Source organism: Aquarana catesbeiana, linkage group LG02, assembly GCF_042186555.1.
Source record: "Aquarana catesbeiana isolate 2022-GZ linkage group LG02, ASM4218655v1, whole genome shotgun sequence".
NCBI lineage: Eukaryota > Metazoa > Chordata > Amphibia > Anura > Ranidae > Aquarana > Aquarana catesbeiana.
Window position 1 is genome coordinate 92,402,987 of NC_133325.1, and position 11,212 is coordinate 92,414,198.

Sequence of the window (11,212 nt, forward strand, 5' to 3'; positions counted from 1 at the left end):
CTTTGTGGTTTCATTGGTTAGGATGGAACATAGTTTAGAGATGTTGCGGAGGTTGAGGCGGCAAGCTTTGGAAAGTGATTGGATGTGGGGCCGAAAGGAGAGTTCAGAATCCAGGATAACACCTAGCACCCTGACATGTGGGGACGGGTGGATGGTTGTGCCATTGCTCTTGACAGACAAGTCAGGGGAAGAGGCACGTGGGGGAGGAAATATTATAAGCTCGGTTTTGGACAAGTTGCGTTTGAGGAAGTGGTTTGACATCCATACAGATATGTCGGTTAGTAAGTTAGTGATGCGTGAGGAGACTGATGGAGTTGGGGGGAGAGATAGATTTGTGTGTCGTCAGCATAGAAATGATATTGAAAGCCGTGAGAGGCTATCAGCTGACCCAGGAAAGAGGTGTAGATTGAAAATAAGAGGTCCAAGAACAGAATGATAGAGACAATTAACCCCTTAGGATCCACAGTGAATATAACAAGCATGCGTTACAGCATATACACACTGATTTTACTGTTGTGGGTTTAGTAACATTTCAACTATATTTAGTTAGGCCATCACTTATACCTTTCCTAAAACGGGAGCTTGGACAATAGCATTTGTTAAATGCTAATAGATCATTAGCAATGATTGCCTAAATACTTTGAATTTTTTTTTTTTTTTCCTATAAAATTGTTTGAAAAAATGCACTGTTCAGAATTATTATGATTCCCTCTGCAGCTGTTTCTATGTGTGATGGAGTGTTTCCGTTCTATCACAAATGATGGTGCAAAGCCTGCATTTTAGATGGTGGCCAGAGGATGCTGGTAAAGGACCAAGAGTTTAAACCACAAGCACAGCATGCGTGTTTCATTTGGCATTTGCACTATAGTCACTTGCAATGTTTGTATTTTTACACTTCACCAGCAGGTATAAGGCTTTTATTACTTAGGAAATGGTCAGTGTATCCCCTGCTCTCAATCTTGTACTGTCCTAGTTGCTCCAAACAGAGCAGCCATCTAAAGACTGGAAGCAAAGCATGCTGGGTAGCAATTTGTGTGCAATGCATTGGCTCTGGGAGTGCATGTTGTGTTTAAAGCTGAACTAAAGTATCTTCACTCGATCTCAAAGGAAGTTCTGTTGAACAATTTTGATTCAATCCCCATCTAATATCCCCTCTCCTGCTTTCATTGGCCAATTTACTTAAAGCCCAACTCTTGGCACAACAAAATTGCAGTTGATTCCCCCACAAGGCAAGGGGTATATGCTTATAGGAGAAGTAGGGCCAAAGCTTTTTTGGCCCTACTTCTGGGGGACACAGGAGTGCACTTCATTCTGCACTTCATAAAGCACACGGTTGCTCTGCCGGTCCAGACTTTGGATCCCAACATAGTTGCGATCTCTCCACCCAGATGCCTGGGTCGGCAGCTGGCTTGGCCACCCAGTGCACCATTGAGAGCCTGAGCCAGCAGCTCCTGCCCCCTGTACAGCCCGGCCCCCCAGTTAACACTGGAGGGGCAGAGCAGAGAGCTGGTGACTGACAATCACCGACCTTCTGCTCTGTGGACTGAGAATTGAGCAGTCAACAGCCTTTGATCTCTCAGTTCTTGATCTTGGAGATGGCGGAGGACAAATGCTGCATCCACAGAGGTGAGTGAGTGTTTGCACCTTCTCTTGTCTGGGGGGGTGGCTGAAGAAGTGGGGAGCGGTACCTGCCAGGAGAACAGTGATTTATTGCTAGCAGGTATAGCTGCTGGAAATCGCATGAAAAATTGACATGCTGGTTGTACCGAAGTTACTTGAGCAACACTGGTACAATCAGCCTGCCTATACATGGTTTGAATCTCTTCCAGTCCCTGCTGAACTGGCTGAGATTCTAGCAGTCTATGGCCAGCTTAAAACTCCATTTGGATGCATACTGGGGGAATTCAGTAAAGCTGCTGTGGCATTAATCCCTTTTTTAATGCATTTTGCCAAATTCATGAAGCGTTTGTAACTCTTGGTTTTGACAGTAACTCGTGCTCCAAATTCAGGTAGTTCTAAAATGTGCCACTTTTTACATTTGGAGCATTGAATGCTACACAATGTAAAAGTGGCACTAATTAGGTACCCAGTCACACCAGTGCGACTTGTCATGCCATTTGAGTTTCAAATCACATGACAAGTCGCACCCTATTGTCCACAATATAAGCTATCAAATCGGTGCGACTCCATTGGAGCATCACAGATTTTGAAAGTAGTTCTTGTACTACTTTTTGCAAATTCAGGTGACTTGCATAGAAATCTGTGCATGAAGTCGCACAGATGTCTTCCAAGCTGCACCTGAAGTCACACTGACATGCTGTTTGGAAATTTCTTGTGAAGTTGCAGGATTTCAAAGCTGCATTGGGTGTGACACAAGCTGGGTTCACACTATGTGCGGCTGCGGGGCACAATAGGGGATCCGTTGCATCCCTGTTAACCATTTCAGGTCTGAATTTTTGGCTGTATTCGGACCTGAAACGCTGCCAAAGAGGCACAGAACTTTTCTGCTGCGCACTCCACGGCTGCCCCAGAGACGTGTGAACCGGCTCCATTGAAAGCCAGTCAGTGTCTCCTGTCATGGGAATTGGATGGGGGAAACCCCCATCCAATTCGCAATAGTGTGAACCAAGCCTGAAGTACAAGATGACTCAATTGGCAAACAGAGGGGAAAACTGGCTCAGATTCTGCAGAAGTTCCTTGTGCATTCGAAACATGGCGGAGCAGAAGCCAAATTCAAGCACAAATTCTATCTAGACTGATGCATTAATTGGGTGCATTCTTCGCTTTTAGAATGTATGAAAGACACTTTTCTAAAATCTGCCTGCACCATACTTTACCAATTTCAGGGACAGTGTATGCAACTATAGAAATTATTGAAGTCATACACAGATCTTATGCATGTAACACATGCGGCTCTATATGCATAAAGCCATTTAAAAAATTGTACATGTTTAAACAAGAGTACTTTTACATACTTTGCCAGGAAGAACCCGTGTTCCCTGCCAACAATACATGTCCATGCAAATGATGCTTATATGCATATTTAAGGCATTTTTGTATGCATTTTTCTACTCCTCCCCTGACTGCTACAAAAGATTATGTAGGGAGGCCAAAGGAATGGTGGAGAACCTTGGCTAGCACAGTAATTGAACACTCCAGAAGAGGTGAGAGCTTTGATGAGCACAAAGGGAGGGGGATCTGCTAGAGTTGCCTAATGCAGTTTATGTAAAGTTCAAAGGCACCTTGTGAACAAATCCAAATTTGTCTGATAGACCAAGAGGTCTTAGCAAATCCTAGGTCCTACTGCTAGCAGTTGAGAAACAGTTGGGGAAGACAATACTTTTTTTGCAAGCATGCTTGCACAGTTGCCATTTTTTTGAATTTTTTTTGCACTTTTACAGTTGCATGCTTTTGTCTGATTTTATTGCTGTATACTGCATTGTGTGGCTAATGGAAACCACTGAGTTTTTTTATAATTTTTTTTTTTTTTCCTAAACAGTCTTGGGAATTACGCCTCTTTACATGGAAATGCTTATTGCAAGCCTCACTTCAACCAGCTGTTCAAATCTAAGGGAAACTATGATGAAGGTTTTGGGCACAAACCCCATAAAGAGCTATGGGAGGGCAAGAAAGAGGCCACAGAAAACCAAGACGACCTAATCCAAACTGCAGATGCCAATGAAGAACCCAGCAGTCCTCTTGTTGAAGATGCTCCTATAGCAAAAGTTGGCATCCTGGCAGCATCCATGGAAGCCAAAACCACTAATGCTTCATTTGAACGGGAAAAACTGGTGGAGACAAAGAAGCTAAGAATTGCTTGGCCACCGCCTGCTGAATCTACTACTTCAGCAGCTGCCCTTGAGGAGAACCTTAAAGTGTTCAAACCTAAATGGCCTCCAAGTGGGGAAATGCTGAAAACTGAAAGTGAGGAAGATTCAGATTTGAAGAAACTAAGAAGAAGTTCTTCTCTGAAAGAACGAAGCCGTCCATTCACACTAAGTGTGGCAAAGCCAGTTGTCGCAAAACAGCCTCAATCTCCTGTACTTAAAAAGCGGAACTCTTTAAATTTAAGGGACGATTTTGAAGACGAGACTGAAGAAAGGAAACCTACATCTATATCAACTAAGCCCCCACAAGATAAGCTTGAGACCAGTGAAGAAAAGTTATCAAAAGAAACTGAAGACAAGAGAGCATCTCTTACCAGATCAAATGAGCAGAGCTTCTTAGAAAATGGGGACATTTCTGAGGCAGAGGTTTTCAAACAGCAACTCTCCCCTGAGGAATCCACCCATTCTAAACATTCAAGCACAGAAGATCTGGTAATGACCAAGGATAGATCTCCAACACACATTCGCAAGTCTCAAGACATTGGCTACTGGGAAGGAGAAGATGTAGAAGAACTAAGTGTAGAAGAACAGATCAAGAGAAATCGCTATTATGATGATGATGAGGAGGACGATGATTAATTCTTTCACAAGGTTTCAATGCTGTATGCAGCCTTAAATTGTTTGATATCCCAGTTAAGTGACCCCTTGTATGTAGTGTAAAGTTGCTCCTTTTTAAAACCCTCCTGTTGAAGTCCACTGTACATAATATGTATGTTTAAAAACTTGGCAGGAAGAAAAAAAAAATCTTAAGTTCTAGCGGTGCACCATAAAAGAAGTTCTTTAACACAAGTTTATACTGTTGAACTTCCCAAGTGTGTCATAGACCAAAAAAAAGCTAGGTCTTGGGTGCTTGCTGTACAGGTTGTGGGCTATGGGATCATGTAGCACTTTCTAACAGCTATTAATGTCTCTTTTTGTGAACCCTGCCTTTGTGATGAATATTTACCTGCTGCCATTTACATATACACTGTCAAATTGGTTAAGTTAAACCATGCTCTAATTGCTATTCCATCTAGCAGTATTTGTTCAGAAGTTGCTGTAAGCTCTTAACTAACTGCTCTTATGTCGCAGCTCAAGCAACACTCCCATATTGCAACTTTAACAATTCAAACTGGAAATCAGACTTAAGTGTGATTACATTTAAATCATCCCTTTATTCCAGTTAGTTGGAACCATTTATTTTTATATTGCATGACCCAGCCATCGGGAGACAGATGGATGGAGGTGAAAGTAGGTAGTCAATGGTTACCTCTGTGTAATAGATGCCAAATCTCATTACATAGGTAAAAATGGCTCTCTTAGAACATATTTAAAACTTCCCTAACTTGCATCACACTGATTAACATTTCAGAAGGCAAAGGCCCTTTTAAAGTTGGACAAAGCTGACACTTGTGCATTAGCTTAGTAAATTTAAACTTATAAGCTATGCAATATCATACTGAATCATTTCGCACTCTCAAGGATGAAATGCCTTATTACAGTCTCCAGAGGACAGCAGTTACACAGGACTGAGCAGGTTTTTCACAGTTTGACTCAACAGGCTGAACCCTCAATACCTTTATTCTGGCCATCTTTGCATCCTGTGTCCTGTGGTACACTAGAAGAAGTATGTACTCATGCAAAGTATGAATTGACATTTTCAAATGTACAAACTCTTAATTACCATAGGGTACATAGTAAATTTGTGCATTTCAAGGACTTTTTTTATTATTGCTGTATGGGAGATGTAGTGTTAGATGAAATAGCAAGGAGTGGCACAAGTCCCTTTTAATATTTGGCCACAGTTTAATTTGCCATCATAAATATGTTTCGAAATAAAAAAAAGCTCCCCATAGCCATTCCACCTAATGCTGGAGTTGGTAAATTCCCTAGTTGTGGGATCTCTGGCTCATACACAATTGTAAGATTTAGGACTCTTAATTGGTGTACAATTACTACACAGTAGATGCCGAAGTGGACAGATCTGCATTCTGTAGCTTAATGCTTATGGTGTAGGGTGCTCTGGTTGCCTATAATGCAAAGAAGGTGCAATCGTGGCAACTGCAATGCTTTTGTTCATTAGTAGATTTTAAAGTGTAGATGCAACAAAAATTTGCATCATCCTTGCTGCCCTATTTTGTGAGAAGCTCATCTGGAACAAATATGTCCGCATTAGGCGCCCCTTTCCTGATGCAGATTTGTTTCTGTACCCTGACACATTTCTTAGTCTATGGCAGTTTTTAATCGTTCGTGTGCAGCAGTTAAATATATTTGAACTCTTCGATTTGCACATTAAGGGGATAATGGAAATCCAGATTATGAGTATTATAAAATAAAACCATTTTAGAATCATTCCATGTATGATCAGAAAGTTGAGTGCATTTACTCATCTTTTCTATTGTACAATTTTTGCACAAATTTCTTTTTAGGATACATGTCTTGATTATGGGAATTTTTTTGTAGTATCATGTAATTTTTTAGTTTTTACATGGAAGCAGATCATTCTAGCGCCCCCCCCCCCCCCCCCCCCCAGCTCTGATTACACTAGTGTTTGCAGGTGCATTGTAGCTTATAGAAACCTGTACAATGTTTAGAAACAAAAAGTTATAACCAAAGCACTGGTACTTTTGGCGCTTTTAGCTTTAGTTGTGGAATTGTAGCCTTCAACCCTCTGAGGCCATAAAGTGCAATGTGACTTTACTATGAACTGCTGGGAAATGATTTTATAAGTGTGCTAGTCACCTAATCACAGCCGAGGCAATACATTTGAGAACTGAGCCATGTGGACAGTGCTACCTCTCAGCCTAGCAACATTATGGCGCAAGAGAAAGGAAGTTCTCATGAAAACAAAACCTAGAAGCTACCATTGTCGAGCACTCCTAAGAAGATGTTTGCTTGAGCTGTCATGCTTTGGATACTAATGGCTTTATGCTCCTTTTTTCTGATCTTCAGACTCAAGGCACTGTTGCTAGTGTCAAGAGAGCAGCCAGCTAACTGGCATATCCAGCCATTTCATCCCATGTGTTTGTCAGTTGTAGGTTCTCATTTGAAATAGGCCTGCTTTGAGAAAAAGTACTTTGCAGAGTGGTGTAAAATTCAGGGCCGTAAGTTCCTCCAGTAATGCTGCTTATTTCACTGTATGTTTCCACACTGAAGACAACATAGCAAACACCTATTCACAACAGGCAATGATAGCTGTGCATTCTGCTGTTCATTGGAAATATTGAGTGACTGTTTATATTTGACTGTAGTTGCTAGTTTGTTCCTTGGATGCATACTTCTGCTATGCATTTATGCAGCATACATTTAAAATGGAACGGAAAAGTTATAAATTGGTGTAAATATAACTTTTTTTCAGTTAAATGCTATGACCAGTTGACTTGTGAGTCATGCCTACAGTGTAAATTTTAGGCCATGCTCACTATATACCTTTATGAAAAACCATACCTCTAACGATAGCTATTTTTGGAAAGTGATATTGACATTTTAATTTGCGTTGCACTGATTGATGAATAACCTTTTGGAAGCCAAAGTTCCTCTTTAAAACTAAGTTGGCACTCATGCAGTAGCATAGTAGATGCAAACATTCAAAGTATGCAATTTTAGACTGAATATGAACTCTCAGGGATACCAGAATAAAAAAAATGTTCTCAATCCCAAACGTCTGGAACATGGGACTAGCCAAGATTTCACAGCTTGACTCTAGGGTGTGCACTCTCCATGTCTTTATTCTGGTCATCTTTGCATCCATCCATGGCTGCTTTCTGCGTCTGCAGGGCTTCCTTCAAATGTTAGCAGCGGCTGCTTAAAGTTATGTACATCCTGCAAGATAAGAACAGGCTCCCCAAAGCTGCCTTATTTGGTCCTGTGTTCCTTAATGCTGTTCTCAGGATTATGATAAAATATTTCATTCTGATATCCTTGTGAGTGCATATTTGTTCCATTTCATCCACTGTCGCTACACTTAATAGACTTAGTGCATCTGTCCTCCTTTTACTGTGGTAGTACCTAAAACCACAAAGTATTTACTCATGCAAAATATGAAATGGAAGTTCAAAAACTGTAAATTGCCATAGGTGTACAGTACATTTTAAGGGTGTTTTTTTTATTTTATTTTTTTTTTAAACACATGATGCAGTTTTTGCTGTAGAAGACAAACTAGGTGTGGTTGGGTGGAATAGCAAGTGAAGTGGCATGTGTTTTTTTTTTTTTTTTTTTTTTTTTTTTTTTTTATCAATTAGTTTAGTTTTAAATTTCGGTTATAAGTGGATTCATCAATTGGAATAATGTATGCTTCCCATAGTCTTTTTCTACATGGGGCTGGAGTCTGACTTCCCTAGTTGTGAGATCTCCGTTCACCAAGTGACTTCACACTGAGGAGTCTTAACGTTCACAATGAGATTGTATCAGCTTGATGTGGACAGCTAGATATTCTGTAGCTTGGTTCTTATGGGCAGGGTGCTACAGTTGCCTCTATTGCAAAGCACAAAAGGTGAGCTAATGGCAAACAGACATGCGACTGCAATGCCTAGTGTATCTACACTTTTAATATCCACTAGTGAACAAACATTTGCATCATTCTTGCTTCGCTAGTTTTGTGAGAAGCTCCCCTGGAACAATAATGTGCACATTGGGTGTCCCTGTTCTAATAGTCCCATTGTTTCTGTATCCTGGCATGGTTCTTTCAGGTCTGTGAAATATGCAACAGTTATTCGATTTGCACATTAAGGTAATAACAGATATCCAGGTTAAGTTATGTGAGTATTAGAAAATAGAACCTCAAACATTTTAGAATTCAATGTATGATCAGAAGGTTGGGTGCATTTACTCACCTTTTTTGTGACATGGTTGAGTCTGAGGTAGTCCTACTGAATATGGACCATTGGTTTTGCACATTTTCTTTAGGATAACATTTCTTGACTATTGATGGTTTTTTTTTTTTTTTTTTTTTTTTTTTTTCTTTTGCAGTATCATGTAATATTTGAATGGGAAGTTGTAAATTCTAAATGGTGCGTGTTCACCCCTCCCCTTCCCTAAACTTCCCTTGCCTAGTGTTTTTAGGGGCATTTTATTCTGTTAGGTTTCTGAGAAACTGCATTGATTCTGGAACAAAGTGCAAATTGTTTAGAAACTGAAACTATGACCAACACCCTGCTTATTTTTGAAGCCTTTTGCTCTAGTTGGGAAATTCTAGCCTCCAGCCCTCCATTAGGTTAAAAAGGGCAATATGCTTTTCTTATACCTTTTTACTAAACTGTTGGGAATTTTTTTTTTTTTAAGTGTGCTGGTAGCCCACAAACAACTGAGGTAATCCTTTTTGAGAGCTGAGGCATGAACGGCTGTTCCATAGCTTAAAGTAGTTGCCTTGCTGTCATGTGAACACTCAATGGTTTCAATGGTGCTGGTCACTAACCTGAAGCAAATATACAGCGAATGACTAATGTTACTCATTTTCCCCGATTTTCATGCTTATTTTGGGTCTGACCGTGAAAGTACTAATGCCAGTGGGGTCAGCCTAGTAGCCAGGCTATTTTTGGCTGGTATCCTGAAGATGCCATGATTTGCGTACTTCAAATGAGGATTCCTTAGGTGTTGAGGCAATAAAAATTTTTGCAAAGTGGTTTTAAGATTCATGGCAACGGAGTTCCCCTGGTGATCTCATCAACGGCTCCCTATTTGGGTGTAAGACGTTTCCAGGCTGAAGTCAGTATAGCCAACACTTTTCATGACCAGCAATGGCAGGGCAGGTAGCTGGGCATATCACTCTCCACTAATGCATTCTTTGGCTGCATAATGTTGGTTCAGATCACAAAATGGTTATTGTTGGTTTTGTGCAGCAAGTACATTTTAATATGGAATGGTTGCTTTTGAAAAGCTTTTTTAATTTTTAGTGGCTATTTTCAGCCACCTGCTACAAGCAGCTGGCTTGAGTCACACCTACATTGTACATTTTAAGTCCTGTCTACTATATTCCCATAAATTAAAAAGTACCTCTGATTGCGATGCAAGCTACATTTTACTTTAAAATAGCTGTTATTTACATCAGACTAAACTGGCACATGTGCAATAGCATGGTGGGTGCAAATATACAAGCTATGCAATATGCTATTTCAGACTAAGTATGCGCTTGCATGGATATAAGAATGAATAGCCAGTCAAACACTGGATTAAACTGGCTTCAGCAGCTTGACTTGAGCTGCTGTCTTCCATGCTTTTCCTCTGATCATCTTTCCATCCATGGCTCCCAGTGGTCTCCCCTGGGAAGACTGCCTTGTTTTGGTCCTGTGTTCCTGATCACTGTTCATTGTCCAGATTGTGATAAAACATTTAATTCTGGTATCCTTGTAAGCGCATGTTTTCTTATTTTATCCACTGTTCCACACCTAATGCACTAATAGTTTGCCCCATTTCTTGTCTGTTTCCAATTATGGCTATTAAGATCAGTTGACATTGGGGCTGCCTATTTCGGACTTTAAGTGGAACTTGCCATAGGAGTCACCAAACACCAGTCTTATTCTGTTTTCCGCCTTTGACCTCCCCTGCTGTTCTCGTATATATTTTTTCTTTTTTTTTTTTTTTTTTTTTTTTTTTTGAGTACCGGCTACCACAGCAAGTTATGTATCCATGCAAAGTATGACATGATATAGTAGTTTGTCATATTCATAAACACTAAATTATGATGGGCTACAGTACATTTGAGGGTTTCTTTATCTGTCTATTTTACATGTTCATTGAGAGGTTTTTATACAAGGTGCAGTGTTTTCTTGCTGTATGAGAGATGTGAAGTTGGTACTGTATTTTATAAAGTTGTAATATATTTGCTTCCCAACCAATCTGAAATAAAGAGATTTTTTATTCAGTGTGAATTTTTTTTTTTTCCCCCTCCATATAAGGTTGACAATCTTCTACTTCCCAATGCATATTTAAATCTGCCTACCACAAGGTGTTGCATTTCATTGCAGGCTAGCTACACTGCATTTTCAGAAACGCAGAAACAATTAGCTGTGAGTCTAACTGGACATGCTGGGCTTTTTTAAAGCTCCCTCTGCACATAATATACTGTCAAGTCTTTGGTAAAAAAAAAAAAAATCTATTTTTGAAAGCATAATTTTATTTTATTGAACCTACAAAGTGCATAAACTGTAAACCTAAATCAATATTTGGTGTGTCCAACCTTTCCTTTTAAAACAGAATAGGCCAGGTACACTTGCGCACAGTTAGGGGTTTTGCAGGCATATATTCCATTGCATCATTAAGCGCATATCCAGTCCTGGAAAAGATGGTGTGGCATTTTTCTCCAGCTCCAAACATTTGCAAAAGCAACCCCTCCCAATATTCCTTGTGAG

The 11,212-nt window shown here is 40.1% G+C and overlaps 1 protein-coding gene across 1 annotated transcript in view; it reads left to right on the forward strand.

Moving 5' to 3' along the window:
* Positions 1-10,725, forward strand: part of LOC141127050 (LIM domain and actin-binding protein 1-like) — a 74,695-nt gene extending 63,970 nt beyond the window's left edge. Inside the window, 1 exon segment of the mRNA XM_073613186.1 lies at positions 3,500-10,725. Within this exon segment, the coding sequence (XP_073469287.1) occupies positions 3,500-4,466 (967 nt within the window). The 3' untranslated portion in view covers positions 4,467-10,725.
* Positions 10,726-11,212: the final 487 nt, after the last annotated feature.